Consider the following 17,264-nt stretch of genomic DNA (forward strand, 5'->3'; position numbering starts at 1 on the left):
AGAAAGAAATTTTTCGTCAAATCACATGTTGAGTCTTCAGATTATGCTTTTAAAATACGTTATATCCTGAACGAGACCTTGTTTTTTTATATTTTTATCAAATCAAAATTAGAAATATGAATAGTAAATACCAAGATAAATATCATTGGCCTAAAAAGGTCTTAAAATAATGAATTCTTTAAATTTATTGCAATTTAAAAAAAAATTTTTTTTTCGTTACAATTTTTTTTTCGAGTAGCCCATTATGCCCCCAAATATCACATGTTGGTCCAAAATATAAAGACATCATAAAGGTAAAAACAACGGAAAATCATAAAAAATTTCTTACCTGATTTTTGAAAGGGGCCGTTGAGCCCCACTCTCCCCTATTGTATAAGTATCAGTATATATAAAAAGCATTATCCCGCTGGTAATAAGGCTTAAGTGATAGAAATGCTATTTAAAATAACCGCTTCCGCTAAAGACTTCTCTAGTAAAAGCATCTAACAGAGAAATGTCGCTACAAGTTTATAAAGTCTCAATACAACGTTCCTTGTCTTCTATATTTCATCATCCGTCATATACTAAAGTAACGCAAAAGAATTCTTAAAAAACGATTTTAGTAAATGGTAAACATTTTTTATAATTTAATAATTTAAAATCCTTTTTCTAATTTTTATCAACATCTTAAAAAGTATTGTTGCTCAATTTAAGTGATGATTGATCTCTAATACCAATTTTATCAAGTATAGTATAACTATTTCCAGTATGTATAACTCGCAGGCCTTATTACCCTACCGTAATAAAGTAAGGCCTATTCGCAAGGTTTTTCAAAAAATTTAATTTTGTGTTTGTTTATGGTGAAAATTACCGTTACTCCATTATATTTTATGGCTAATGTATCAATTTAAAAATTAATGATACATTGCAGTAATTAAATGCAATATTTTCGATTTTTTTCAAAATTTCCCTAAGCTAGGCCTTATTACCCGCCGGTACCTTAGTTAGAAAATAAATAAAAAAAAATTGTTATAAATTATAAGTAATAATTACAATTATTGAAACAACTTCAAAATAAACATTCATCATACTCCTTACGTCTTCAATTTTCATTAATTTCAATACTAATCAAAAAATTAAATTATGCCAATTAAGTGACTATAGTTAATTGAACTATTCTGATAATCAGTATACGTATATTTCTGAGCAGTATACGTATAACGCTGAGCAAAATACCACGTATTGTTAATAGAGCATAATCAACTTTTTTTTTTAGCATAAAAAATATTGTGAGTAAAAAAATCTTTTTTTTTTTCCACTGTTCAATAAAATGAATACACAGCCCTACGTTAATGTAACATTTAAAAACTGTTACTGACGACACAATGACGAAAAATTTCTTATTGTGTACTATTACAACAAAACTATTTTAATTCAGACCTTACATGATTTTTTATACAAAAGTATCTTTTATAATCGATAAGCAATGTATTCTCCATTATTCAAAGATAGCATTTATTCCACATGCAGATACGCTGGGTGAGTCCACTAGGAGCTTAGATGCGAATTCGCAAGCACACAATGCACTCGATTATGTGCTGTGGGTTAATTGACGATATTGAGTGTTAATTAGTCAATATGAATTGTTATTGTCACTGAAATTATGTAAATCTTACAATTTTAAATTGACGATATTTTCACACTTTTTTTTTCATCAATTTTGCTTCTTTAACGATAACTTGCTTTCTTTGACAAATTTTTTAAATCAGGATGCTACAAAAATGGAAGTCATGATTCTATAGACAGTGTTTAATGTCTACGATTTAGGTAGGTACAATTTCCAATGATAATAATAATTTTATCTCACATAAAATTATATTTTAAATTGAAATATCAGCTCCAATATATTAATTTTCTGCTAATATATAATTTTCATGTGATAATAAAATACAAAAATATTTTAATATACAGTAGGACCCCGATTATCCGGACCTCGGTTATCCGAATTCGCGATTATCCGGACTGCCAATCGCGACGAGTTTATTCTAACATTAACATGTCAGAACTTGCATAACGCCACGCCACTCGTGCCGTCCGCGCCCGTCGCCCCACCCGCACCTCCCGCGGGGTGCGGGCGGCGGGACGGCTACGCCGCTACACGCGTTTCTTATTGTTTTAGTTAGACGGCAATTGTTACTTCTCTCTAACGAGCGTGTCACGTCAACAAATTTTAAAATGTCAAAGCGTAAAAGAGTGGTGTTATCACTTAAAGATAAAATAAATATTATTGATTCATTAAAAAAAGGAGAAACCGGTCGTAAGTTAGCTGATAAGTATGGTGTGGGTACATCCACGATTAGTGATATCAAGAAAAATACTGATTCAATTTTGTCGTACACCTGCAAATTGGATAGTGATGACGGGAGTAAACATCGGAAAATGATGAAGAAACCGAAACATAAACTTTTAGAAGACGCTTTATATTGTTGGTTTTTACAAAAACGATCAACTGGGCAACCGATATCTGGTCCTTTGCTTTGTGAAAAAGCAATAGAGTTAAATAATAAACTAGGTGGCGATGAATCGTTTGTAGCAAGTCACGGATGGTTGCACCGATTTAAATCTCGTCATGAAATTCGGGAATTAGAAATACAAGGTGAAAAAATGTCGGCTAATGTAGATGGAGCAAACTCTTTTAAAGATGATTTCAAGAAGAAATTAAATGAAAATAACTATGACTTAGATTTTGTTTATAATGCTGATGAAACCGGATTAAACTGGAAGTCATTACCGTCAAAATCTTTAGCTTCTAGGCGAGAGAATTCAGCTCCAGGATATAAGACTAGCAAAGAGCGAGTAACAATATTAGTTTGCGCTAACGCTACCGGGACCCATAAAATACCTTTGCTCCTCATCGGAAAATCAAAAAACCCCAGATGTTTTAAAAATATCAGGGTGCCTTTAATTTATAAAAATCAGAAAAGCGCATGGATGAACTCTGAAATATTCACTGACTGGTATGACAACACTTTTATCCCTGAAGTAAAAAGAAGACAAAACGAAATTGGCAAACAAGGAAATGTTTTACTTTTACTGGATAATGCGCCAACCCATCCTTCGGCTGAACTGCTAGAGAGAGAAAATGGAAAGTTTAAAGTAAAATTTTTGCCTCCTAATGTGACATCCTTGCTACAACCAATGGATCAAAGTGTTATTGAAACCTTAAAACGACTTTATAGAAAACAACTTTTACGTAGGTTGTTATCTATTGATGAAGATAATGTAGAGGTCGTTTTATCATTTTTTAAGAAAATGAATTTAAAGGAGTGTTGTTACATGGTTATAGATGCATGGGATTTGATTGAAAGGAAGACTTTAAGCAAGGCTTGGAACAAAGTACTTAATCAGGAGAATGAAAATTCAATATCTAATACGGATGATTCTATAATGGAGGATATAAACAGGCTAATGTTAAATATACAAATATGCCAGGATTGTGATGGTAATGATGTAAAAGAGTGGGTCACTAGTGACAGTAATGATCAAGGTTTTCAGATTATGTCAGATGACGAAATCGTAGAAAACATATTGCAGACGCAGATAAGTGAACAGCAGGAATCGAAAGACGATGAACCTGAAGAAAATCTAGATGTGGAGAATGATGCAGAACCATCTCATGATGAAGCACTTCATGCCTTGGAAACAGCTCTCAAGTCGTTTGAAAAACAAACAGAGAGTGATACTGTGAGTTTACTACAGCTGAAACGAATTCGTGATATAGCAGCAATGAAGAGAAGAAGTGGCTTACGTCAAACGACAATTACCAAATATTTTAAACCAAATTAAACTAATTATTTTATTTCATGATTACCTAATGCAAATTACCAAATACATACATAATTATTGTAAGCAAATTATACGTACATTATGTACAATTTCTTAATAAACGTTGATTTTCGCTCATATGTATTTGTTGTTTTAAATAAACACCTAACATTACATATGTATGGTACAGACTACATATGTACATATGCAAAAAGCCCGTTTTTCTTCATATATTGGATTATCCGGACTTTCAATTATCCGGATGCCTACCGACAACAATTAGTCCGGATAATCGAGGTCCTACTGTAATATTAACATCATTCATGCATATTATATGCATGCGGCACGTAAAATGAGTTATTTAATATCTTTTAATAATTTATTTATGAATTGTAAACTATAAAAATAAAATAATAAATCTCAGCGAAATAATTAAACGTTAAAACTGCAGTATTCATGTACATTCAATAACAAAAAATATTTGTATTTATTAAGTTGCTTGGCAACGAAACTAACGCGCATAAATATTAAAATCTTTCAATACGCTTATTAAAGCTAATTTTAATAATTAAATGAGAAATAGTAGGAGCGTAAAAATAAATAATTGGAGCAACGCGAGTCAAGAAAATAATTAAAAAAAATAAGTATCCATCCAATTTATCAAGATGTCGGTGGATCCACGGTAAGTGCTCAACTTTTTCTTTTTTCAGAGCATTCGTTTTTTTTACTCTTTTCAAAGATAGAGATTATAGTTACGTGATCGCCAAACATATCCCGGTATCCACAGAGGGCTAGAGCCTTTTCTTTATCTCTTTCCATATCTTATATAAGAGACGTCAGAGCAAGGAGCGAAGAAAGAAAAATAAAAAGTCGGAAAAGCTCTCAAGGTATAAAATCTCTGGCTTGATGCTCTGATGCCACTGCCAGTGACGTGAGTGTTTTGGCATAAGACTTGACACTAAAACGAACATGACCTTTTTTTCACAAGCCCATTAATCCTTAATCCTGATTGATTGTAAGATTAACCATAAATCACAAACTGGTTTGTTGAATTTCATTCGCAATTCAACATTTTTTACCAAAATTCCTATTTTTTTATTTTTTTTTTTTAATATCTATCTTCGAATTAAGCAATCACATGTGGCAGATAATTGCTTTCGTATTTGTTCGGACATAAAATACAAATAAAATAAAATAAAGGTTAATTGCTATTGTGAAACGCGACGATAGCTTTATTCAATTACTTATTTTTTTTTTTTTTTTTTTTTTGTTAATAAATATTACTTTACTTCATACGGACACTGGGTTTTTAAAATTCTTTTAGTTATTTTTTCATCACATACGCGCGTACTCATCACTAATACATCAAATGAACGCGGTTTTTTCTGTTGGCAATCTATCGTCACGTGCGCCGTTAAAAATTATTATTTTGTTCCGTTGGATAAAAAATAATAAATAAATATATTGGAATAAAAAAGTTAGATTAAATTTTTGACAGTGCGTGCGTATTCAATGAATATCCAATGATTAAAAGAAATATTATAACTGAATTATTAATAAAAAAAAAAAAAATAAATAAATGAAAATACTTTATTTTTTTAAATCAATTAATAATCTATATGACGTAAATTGGTTTTTTAATTGATTTTCTCGTAAATTTTACATTCAATTTTGTCAGCTATCCGGGGCTGTAAAAACGATCATTTTTAATGTAAACAGTTATTTTTCTTGATTTTTTATGTTTAATTCTTCAGATTATTATAAAGAAATTATTGAAAATGATAATCGAAATTCTCAATTTTTTTTAAATTTCTTTTTTCAGGCTAGTAAGGTAAAAGCCCCCATTATTGACACTATAAGAGTGATCATGAATGTTAGAATTTTTTATTTTTTTTTATCGTATTTCAAATCAATATTGTCAACTTTTTTTATAGGACACCTTAATCATTGTTTTTACTTATATAATTTAATTAATTAACTTTGATAGCAATAAAATTAATAATTATTATATCAACTTAAAACCAACAGGTTGTATGTATTATTGACAGCGTAAAAATTCAAGAAGCCAATTATTGACATACCATCCACCCTATTATTGATAGGTCTTTTATCACAGTTAAATTTATATTAACAATAATCTTTTTTTACAAACTAATGCAAAACTATCAATAATTTTTGTTATTTTTAAATTCGTTTAAGACCGAGCTTTTCTATATTTTTTACCAGGTTTTTGTTTTTAGTAATTTTTTCTAGTCTCAAATACTTTGATTTTTATAAAATCACATGACTGTATGTAAACATTAATACGTTGATATGTATGTTGAGGGTTAGGTTACCTTACATTATGGCCAACGTTGTTAGTTGACGCAAGTTAATTTTTGTGTCCCCATCATTGACATCCGCTATTTTAAAATTATTTTTAACTCAATAAAGTATAAATAAATAATTGTATGGTTTATTAGACTATTAATAATCTAAAATAATATTAAACAATGCAATTACATAATAAAAACATTGAGAAATCTAGATTTTAAAATAAGGTCTATCTTAACAATATTGTTAAGAAATTACAAACGTATAAGAACTTTTGGAGTACTTGAAAAAATGAAATTCTTAAGTGGTAAATAGTTTATACCTTGGAATTGAATTTTTCTATTTTTTAGGTTTAAAAATATGTAAAATAATTATCATAAAATATCAAAAATTGTGATTATTAACAGATTTTACTAGTGAAATAATAAAATTAAACAAGGTGTCAATATTGGGGGCCCTGTACATAATATATACATTTTTTCTTAATCATGGTTAATTTAATTTTGTTTTAAAAATGAAATGTTTAATTTCTGACACATAACTTCCTTAATTTCGGATTTCCGATAAATTAATCCGAGAAATAATAGAATTATCAGGGAAACATGGCACATCACGAGGAATAAATTATCATTAGCAGTTGTCATGTAATCTAAGAGGTATTATGGATAAGTGAGCATCAATCATGGATAATATTGAATTGCAGATGGATGCCATGTAATGTTAAGATCGAGGCGAGTGTCTCTGCTCCAGATTGGGATGGAATAATCCTCGTGTCAAGCAGCAGCCCACCCGGATTCAATGAGCCAGAGCCCTTCAAGACAGTCCTATGTGCAGCAGCGCAAATTGACAGCGCACTTGGTAAAGTTTGTACGCCGGTGGTATTACCCATTAATCTGCCGGCCAGACGATTCATCTACAGCCCAACTGGCGTACTCAACGCGGACTACCACGACCTACGAAGTTTCGGAGAGGCCGCCGCCAGAGGAATCCGGAGGTAATCACGTCAAGATCAACTCTCTCCCCGGGGATTTAAGGGTAACTGGAATAAAAGGAAAATAGTGGGAAAAAATACATTCGGACGCTACTGGAACAAAATAAACCAAAAAGTTGAATGTAATTTACTGTGGCTTATCTGCTTCAGACAGCCTTTATTTTTTTAAACATTTTTATCTATTCGACTAACTTACGGCTAAGTAAAAAATTTTTCAATCCGGCTTAATGTGTCCTGATATACCCTATAAAAGGAATTTTTATCAAAAATTTATGTTGTCATTTAATATAATATAAATGTAATTTCTTTATAGAAGATAGTTTTCAAAATCTTCGACCAAAGGCGGATGATCGGTAAATCATCGAAGGTACCGGCAGGTAATAAGGCCTAGCTAAGGGAAATTTTGAAAAAAAATCGAAAATATTTCATTTAATTATTGCAATGTATCATTAATTTTTAAATTTATACATTAGCCACAAAGTATAATGGAGTAATGGTAATTTTCACCATAAACGAACACAAAATTAGATTTTTTGAAAAACCTTGCGAATAGGCCTTACTTTATTACGGTAGGGTAATAAGGCCTGCGAGTTATACATACTGGAAATAGTTATACTATACTTGATAAAATTGGTATTAGAGATCAATCATCACTTAAATTGAGCAACAATACATTTTAAGATGTTGATAAAAATTAGTACAATGATTTTAAATTATTAAATATAAAATTATAAGAAATGTTTACCATTTACTCAAATCGTTTTTTAGGAATTCTTCTGCGCTACTTTAGCATATGACGGATGATGAAATATAGAAGACAAGGAACGTTGTATCGAGACTCTATAAACTTTTAGCGACATTTCTATGTTAGATGCTTTTACTAGAGAAGTCTTTAGCGGAAGCGATTATTTTAAATAGCCCTTATTAAACAAAATGATTAAAAATGATTTCACAATGTTGAATGCCCCTTAAGAGATATGATTTGAAATGATTTACATGATTTGACAGAATTAAAAATAATTAGAAAAATAATCATTTTTAATCATATCAAATCATTTTGTTTAATCAGGGAGCATTTCTATCACTTAGGCATTATCACTCGACAGGCCTTATTATCCGCGTGTACCTTACTTACAAAAAAAAAATATATAAACAAAGTTATTGAAGACTTGGTTCTTCTATCAGACCGTGCAAGATGGCGTTAGCACAGATTTCCATTCTATCCGCAGGAATTTGAATAATTTACCAACAATACGAGCGCTTAAGGCATGCACATTTGGATTTTCCAAACTTTTTTCATTTTTCTGTTCATTTTCAGAAGATTATGATAATCATTTAATGTTTTACTCTCACATATTGCTCAATTTGAACATATGTGATTAGATCAGTCGATTACAGGTCAGAACAAGCCAAACCACAAAAATTTTTCTATAAAAAATTTACAATCATAAATTAATCCTAGACTGGTCACCTCTTTTTTAGTTTCTCGCTCGCACTATATAGCGAGTCTCTATGGCTTGAGTAGTTGTTAGGCGGCGTCACGCCCATTGGGTGACCAGTCTAGGATAAATTTTCCAGTCCTTTTGGAATGCATTATTGCACTGAATCTCAACTATTTTTGATAGAAGTCATGGTAATTTATACATCGTAAGAATTTTCTAAAGTTGAATCCGTCTGTTGCTCGAAAACATTAATAACATCATCAGTAACATTACGTTTATTTACTACGGACTTATGCTCCCTCGCCAAATGAACATTCATATACTGTGAAATATCTAGTTCTAAAATTTTGAAAACAAAAAACCCTCCGTAACCATAGTGACCAATATGAATAAGTCCGATTCCGCCTATAGAAGTGTAAGTCGATACTTTTTGGGCGCTGAAGAACGGTACTGTAGACTGTCCTGCGTCTTTTTCTATGTCAGAAGCACGGAATTTGACGAACGGATGTAACATTGGATTGTCTTGAAAATTTGTTGGTACTTTTGTTGGATTATCTGGAAACATTAGCATCAATTCTTGTCTAAAAAAAAAAGTAAATCGAAATTAGAAATCATGAAAATTAGAACTTTTGATCATCAATTATCGACCAATTAAAAATTTTGAATTCAACTGCACTGATAGAAAATTTATGTTGACTTAAGAGATATTTTCTTGATCTAAGAATTTATTTTTGAAGACAAATGATTATTTTGCTTTAAGAATTTCTTGTCTTGATTTAGATTTTCTCGGCTTAAGAGCTATATTATCTTCAATCGATACATTTAATTTTTCAATCAAAATAACATTATTGTTTAAAAAACTTAAAATAATTCATCAAAGTATATTTCAAAAACTAAATAGTCTTTAATTGTTATACCGAAAAAAAATTATTTCTTGGAAATAAGTAAATTAATGACTCAAAAAAAGCCATTCTTAACACAAGTCGATAACATCTTGAATCAATGTTATCGCCTATCTTGAACCAAGAAACAAAAATTCTTGAAAGAAATATATCTATATCTAGTTTCAAGATATGGAGGGTAGAGGTAAGGAGAACCATCTCTATAAAGGGTGATTCAGAATTAGTGTCCGACCAAGAAAACTTGGATAGAAGAGGCGATTTTAAGCACAATTGCAAGAATAAAATTTTTCGAAATTCTCAATATTTTGGGAGTTATTGAGGATTGAAATAGACCAATCAGAGAGCTCGTTACAGATTTAAAGAAAGAAAAAAAGTACAATAAAATTTACCAAGCGAACTTCATAACGAATGATATTATTGACTTATTTATTTTAAAAATAATATAAGATGTTATTTCTTTTGTTTCGAATAAATAAAAACTTTAATATTTTTATTAGAGAAAATAAAATTATTTCGCGCATTTCCTCGGGCTTACTCGAGTAATACAATTATGGTCTTAAAATTAGTATTGCTGGTTCTCCTGCCTATTGTCATGAAAGTTGTCTTGATGATTGTCCTACGGAGTGTTATGTAGAAAGTCTTACTAAGTGTTCTGACGTTCAACAAGTATCTTAATTTCATCTAGTAAATCGGTGGGATTTATGGGAAAAATTATTCTCTACAAAAAAGTGATAATATCATTTTACCGTATCATTAGCCCAAAAAAAAGTTGGAGCTGCGTCTCGGTTGAAAATTACTATTCACTCCAAAAATTAAGTTTTCATTTCTGAAATTCCACAAGTATCTCACTTATGAGTCCCATGTCGATGGGTTCAAGCAACCCAAAGCTTGAACCCATCGACCTTGAAAAGGTACAAACTTAAAAACAAGAGCATGATCTGCAGTTTTATTGCTTAAGTCCTCTGGAGTGTGTTCACCCAAGTCAACAAATCCATTAAATTTCATTTCTTGAGAATCAAAATAAACACCCTCACTCAATTTCATCTCATCAACAAGAAGTACTCCACGTTTTTGACATTTATCCATTGATTCACATTTTTGCTGTAATCCTTGAAAAATAGCTGGCTGAAATCCGTAGCTGAACTGCTTATTTTTCGTATAAATTTATTTAGTGTCTCAATACACGGTAATGGTAAAATATCTCTAGTACGTAAAAATTGATATATTCTTCGGCTTTTTATGCGTATTAAAATACACTCGTAAATCCATTCTAATGTATATCGCCGGCCTTTACAATTTTTCTTTTGAGCTGCGTCAAAGCATGAATTAACTACGCTCTGAAATGTTTTAGGTAACTTCATAATAGCTTTATTAACTGCAACTTTTGATTTCTGAGAACATTCAAATTTCGCCTGATACACTTTTTCTCTCAGCTTCATTTTCTGTAAATAATTAGTATTAAACTTAAAAAGAAATATGTAAATGTTACATACTTAAAAGTTAATCCAAAAAAATTTGCCATTTTACGGAATTCATCAAACAGCATAACTAATAAACCTCGGTTGTAATAGAACGACATCCACCATTTGACGTTAAAGTATTACTTATGTACAACTAACATTTCCTTCTTCATATCAAGTTATTAAATCCGAGATTAAATTAAAATTATTATCGTTTAAATCTGAAGAAGCTACTGAGTATAACATTTAATCAACACAAATATTATTTAAAAACTTTGTATTTATTGTCATTGTATTGTAAAATGTATAAAAAGGGTTCTATAAAATAATTAACAGCTATTAATTCTGTAAACGGAAATAAAAGCAGTATATAGCACAATTATTTTATAGGAATTAAAATATGTACAATTTGAAAAACATAAAAATTTTAAATTTTTTCGATATTAGGACGAATGTACAATTATTTTTTCAAAATTATAGCTATCTTGACGATATCATTAATATACAAATATATTCAAAAATTAAAAATGTAATATATGACAAATGGATGAAAAAAAACAATAATTTATGGGTCCACAAATGATAGTCGCTGTCAAAAAACCGTTGAAAAAGCACAAATTGTGTGGCTTTCCTGCAGGAGAAAAAAAATAATATCGTTAGATTTTACAGCTTCTTTTAATGTCTAAAATTTAAAACCATCACTGGATTATCTACACATAATAAAATCTAGCTTTAAAGTTTCTGGTATGTATATGTATAATAACTTACCGATATTTTTAAACGTTTACATCGTTTTTGTAGATTTGAAGTACGACGTTTTTGAGAAATCGTATTTTCTAAAATATTTGAAGCAGAATTACAATTCTGTAAGCGATGTCGTAAAACTCTACAAGATTTACATCTTGGATTCGCTTGATTTCTTGTATAAGACTCGTCACCAAAAATTACACCCTTACAAGTTTGTGAAAACCTAAAATTTGATCTAATAATTAAAAAAGTTAATTATATTTTTACTCGTCATATAAGTATATTTCTTTGCTAATATAAAAATCGATTATACTTTTTTTTGTCTATTTGAGTACCAACGCATAATGGCCATTTTTCTACGAATTTCAAGTACTCGTAGATGGTTTTGAATGAAAATATATTATCGTTTGTAGTCAATTCCTCATTCGTCGAAAAAATAACCTATAATGTATTTGCAATTAATTATTGGTATTAAAGAGATTGAGACAAATACAATTATTTTGCAAGAACTTACAGTAACAGATAAGTCTTTGTTTACTCGTAAACGGTTTACGATTTGCATAGTTTTAGCATCCATCCGAAAGAATTCCAACCCTTCTGGTTTTTCAAAATACATCTAACCTTGCGGTAGCACAGAAGATTTCAGATTATCAAAAAATTTCTCGGTTGGCTGAGAAGTGACTTCAGGTTCTTTATCATTTTGTTGATCAGTATGAGTTTCTTCATTCAACTGCACTAGTTCTAAATCGTGTTTACTTTGTGTAATCATATCCATAACTCTATCAGAGACTCTCTGATCAGCTAATAGTTCTTGTTGTTTAGATTTATCTTCATGTTTTAATTTTTCTTCAGATTTATTATGGTTAGAACTCGGTTTTTGTAGTTGATTTATAACATTTCCTTCAACGTCATGTATGGCTACAGGGAGAAACTGATGTTCGACCGTTGGCAGAGCTGTATCTCGTAATGTTTTTTACCTGTTGGAAAAATCGTGATCTCCTGTTAATGTTGAACGTTTCGTACATTTTTATGTCCTCCTCTTTAAAATGTAAATGACAAATATAGTCAGTTGTTTTCATTGTAGTGCCTAAAGCTGTATTCCATTTATTCAATTTTTCCAGAGTCTAGAAGTTGATATAAACAAAAAATATTAATTGCCTAAATTATTAAGTATTATTAGGAACATGTTACATTTTTTTAATATTTTTCATCCATCAATAATAATAATGTCAATATTTTCCAAAAAACATTAAGACTTTAATTTTTTTAATCAACTTTTTATATAATTTTCTTTTATTATAAAAATTAAAAAGTTATTTAACTGTTCACTTCGCTATTGTTAAATAATTAATAAAAATTTATTATACATACTGTTGGACGAAAAAATGATAGAGGTTGAGATATATCAATTCCGTTATTTTTTAATTTACGTCCACTTGAACAACTTTTCACTGAGCAAAGCTTTCCCATTATTATTACACTTATTTTATTAAAATTAACAACAATGAAATTACAAAAAGAACAAAAATGTACCTATAAAAATTTTAAAACAATCAAATCGCTATCTGTATTATTTTAGCAGTTTTATAGGTTATATTTACTTAATTACATTCAACTACGTAAGTCGTTTAGGTTTTAAATATTGCATTTCTCCTCACTACAAGTCACAAAAAATATTAAATTATTACGTCCTTTTGCTACACTAGAACCACTTTGGCAATTTTTTGAATCATAATTTGCTGTTTACTGGTGGATACTTTTTCAACTGATTCCCCATACTAGATGGTCCTCCTTACCTCTACCCTCCATATTTCAAGAGTTCAAATTTTGAAGAAAAAAAGTTTCTTGAATCAAGATTGTTTTTCTCTCAGTGTGTAAATACCTATTAGGATGATGCGTCGTAATCCAGCGTGAATTGTCCAAGGACCCCATTACTTGATTAACGAAATCAAAAGGCGTAACACGAATTTGCAATTGAACCCGGTTATCTATCGCTCCTGGAACGTAGGTCTCCTTCTCGAATCCAAATCTCACCCCAGTCATTACGTAGCCACTTGGGACCATTAAGTTATCCAGGTTCATGATTTTCGGATGCGTGTAGTCGCTGTCTAAATTCAATCGCGTTTTTGAGTTTTCGTTGTCTTCGTTCAATAAATAATATCCTTTTTTATCTTCGTCATAAGTTATATCCTCCAATGGTACCCAAAATATTTCGTTGAGGTTCAGATATTGTCTTGGTAGTATCAGGCCTTCAGCAATCTGAACGTGTATCATAAAATCTTTTTTCACGAATTTAATACCGACGACTACCCTATTATTAATAATGATAATGAAAAAAAAAAATTGATTAAAAAATTTCCATCAACTTAAGTGAAAAAAAATATCGTGCTGCGAAAAAATAATACTCAACATGTTATTGGATATATCTGAGGTTTGTTCGCGAAAACTTAGAGCCACTGTAACATGTTCATTCTGTTGCGGTTCAGCTAGACAAGTTCACACACACATATCACAGCTATTTACCGTTACCCATTGAAATTTACTTTCTAAGGAAACTATTTTCCCAGAACAATTTCTGTTGTCGCCAAATACGTTGCCATTAGAATCCGCAAACCACTCATAGCGTCGTGAGTTAGAACTCTACATTGTAATTAATAAATTACGGTTTATTATCACTATGCATCTTTTGTGAAGTTTATTATTATTATTTAAAATAATTTTTTACCAGTTCGCAAAATTCGATATCTTCTGCTTTAAAACAATCACTGTAATTTGTACATCCTAAGTTGAAATTAACATTATTTTTATCCATACTGTGTATATCACAATTATGATCGCATATATTGTCAACAGACAATTCCGATTCTTTTACAATAATTGTTTGAATCATTTTCTCGAGTTCAATATACTCTATATGATGATCTTAAACATAAAACATAATTAATGTACCGAAAAATTTATCATTATTTAACGCATTGTTGATATTTATAAGTTTTGTATTACCACAGTAGATGATAAAATGTAGAGTATGCTTCAAGGCATGAGCAGTTGCTCTCATGTAATGAGCTGCTTGATTTACGAATCGATGTTTCATGTATTCTAATTCTTCGTTATCAATTACTGAATTTATCAAATTATATTTATTACAACTTCAATTACCAATAAAATTTTAAATCATTGATCGTAAAAATACATACCGCCAGTACAAACACTGTTTAGTGCCGATGTAAAAGCTGCTAAGATGTACTTCTTTATGTGCATCATTATTATACGTCGATAATAATTATAAAGATCAAACGAAACGAAAAATCTGAATCACAATCGGTGAATTTTTTTCGGTATAACTGAAATTTTAGAAACATTTTGATTTTAAAGTGAAACTTTTTTTGTATCGCCCCAAAATTTTTCGTTCATCTAAATCGCATGTCGCATTACAGCTGGCCACGGTGTAGGGATGAAGTGAAAGACGCATAGCAGAGCAGCCAAGGCCAATATAGCGGCGCCCAAAGCTCACATCAGCTGACCGTATAGCATTTATATTCTAATACAATGTAAGACGTTATTTACTCCCTTAAAAGACAAAAGGATCAAAAATGATTCTTCATGTACTGAACTTTCATAAGAGGTAGTATTTGAAAAAATTTGAAATATTGAAAGTTCAATGCTTTAAATACTTTTTAATCCTTTTGTTTAATCAGGGATTATTTTCGTTACTGTGAAATATTACATTTACAGTGAAATCCTTCTATATTTGACTTCCCTCTATGTTTGACCAAATTCTCTCTCTATATTAGACGATCCTATCTCTCACTATGAGTTTTTTTCCGACCAATATAAGAAAACCTTATTGGCGGGCATATTTAAATATTAGTGACGGGAATATTTAAATTTACAACGTAAAAACTTAGTGGAGTGAAGGCGGAGCGGATAATTTTTATTTGATTCAATTCTTTTCAGATTGAAATTAATTATTCTAGATCGATTTTATTAATATTTCCAATAAAGAAAAACTGCAGAATAAATTACATATTTCTTTTATTAAATAAAAATGAAAACATTCTTGTACTTGTATCCAAAACTTCTATTCAGAGATGTTAAAAATGAATAAAATCCTTTTCTTTAATTTAATGTAACAAATAAATTAAATTTTAACTAACTAACTTCATTAGTTGACATTTTTTATTAACATTTATTTAGCATTTAACATTTAAAATTCAGCATGATATAATTCTCTGTCAATTTTAAGGTTAAGTTGAGATCGTTGTTTACATGCTATTTTTGTACACTACGCAGTCGATCGCGCAGACCTGCGCATAAGAGACGTAAGTGTTGCAATAGTGGGAACGTCAGGATGTCAAATATAGAAGAAGGTCCTGGAAGGACGAGTCAAATATAGAGGGATTTTACTGTATAAACTGCGAGACTCATGGCGAAAATAAAGTTTTTGATAAAATAATTGAGTTGGATTGTAGATTTCGATAGAAATAATAGTTACAAAAATTATATCAAACAATAAATTCTTAAATTTTCAGTAAGAAATCACAATTAATTTTTAATCAAACCACTGTTAGTTCTATTACAAGGACTAACAGAACCCGTCCACCGAAAACTGGCAGAAATTGAAATTCTTAATCTTAATAAAATCATCATTCGGTAAATGATTTATAGATCAAATTAAAAACGCAATTCTATCAGCCTTAAGAAAAATTTTTTAAAAATAAGCTATTTAATTTCAATTAAATGTTCTTTAGAAATAAAAAGACTAAAAATGTAATGTTCACGATCTTCAGAAAAATTAAAATGGCTATTATTTCTAAACATATTGGTCGACTTAGCTCATCTTGAAATTGATTTGAGGTAATCGTCTGAGAAACATGTACTAAATTTTATTGAGATCCGTTAATAACTACTAGCACAATCGCGGCGACATGTATTGGGCTGCCCCGTCATTTACCAAGTATCAAGTTAGGATTAAAAACGCGATTTTCATACCCTCAATTAATTAATTTTCCGAAAATTTTTAGTTGAATGTCAACAATTCTAAAAAAAAGTTTCACTTTCATAAAACCACACAATATTTTTTTTCCGCTGTATAAATTATAAGTTTTTCAAAGTGCAGAGATTATTGTGTCCAATTTTACTTTTTAATTTTTTTTGATTGATTTATAAAAATAGTTAAATTAAATACTCACATTCAACTCAAAACTGACGATTTTCATTAATCCATCATAAATTTCGTGAATTTTTGTCGAATGTTTATGTTCAGTCAAATGCAGAATCCCAAACAGCGGAATATAAGCTGATGCAAGTGAGCAAACATCGCGAGGTCTCCTAAAATAGTCATTATTTCTCTTATCAGCAAAAACCTGAATGAAATGGTTCACCATATGAAAATGGTGCTCAAGATCCTTAACGTGACTATAAAGATAGATCACTTTTGCGGAGTTAACTTTGACTTGAAAATGTTCCAATTTGTCAACAAAGTTAATGAAATCCTTTCGCTTGCTGTATTGCGCAGTGTACGGCGTTTTCGGGAACCAGTTGCGTTCGTAGCCTCTCATCGATGTCATCAATGCGCAAATTTTCTCCGTGACAATATTTTCTT

At 30.2% G+C, this 17,264-nt stretch overlaps 2 protein-coding genes across 4 annotated transcripts in view; one reads left to right on the top strand and one right to left on the bottom strand.

Annotated features, from left to right (window-relative positions):
- LOC141528388 (putative aminopeptidase W07G4.4) overlaps positions 1–17,264 on the top strand; it is a 72,613-nt gene that overhangs the window by 3,742 nt on the left and 51,607 nt on the right. The window contains exon 1 of one of the 3 annotated variants that reach the window (XM_074244434.1): positions 7,016–7,111. The exons of the other annotated variants lie outside the window; for them this stretch is intronic. The gene's annotated coding sequence lies outside the window, so the exon portion shown is untranslated. Of the gene's footprint in view, positions 1–7,015; positions 7,112–17,264 lie in introns of those variants that run through there. 3 annotated transcript variants of the gene reach the window in all.
- On the bottom strand, positions 11,184–12,619 carry LOC141528389 (uncharacterized). The gene is made up of 4 exons (XM_074244440.1): positions 12,174–12,619; positions 11,973–12,100; positions 11,681–11,882; positions 11,184–11,543 (listed from the first exon to the last, which is right to left on the bottom strand). Exons 1-4 carry the CDS (start codon positions 12,273–12,275, stop codon positions 11,505–11,507), a joined length of 471 nt encoding a protein of 156 aa, XP_074100541.1. The 5' UTR covers positions 12,276–12,619; the 3' UTR covers positions 11,184–11,504.

The sequence above is a fragment of the Cotesia typhae genome, unplaced genomic scaffold (assembly GCF_013202065.1).
Source record: "Cotesia typhae breed Kobodo isofemale line unplaced genomic scaffold, CoteBio_Ctyphae contig_43, whole genome shotgun sequence".
In the NCBI taxonomy this organism is placed as follows: Eukaryota; Metazoa; Arthropoda; class Insecta; order Hymenoptera; family Braconidae; genus Cotesia; species Cotesia typhae.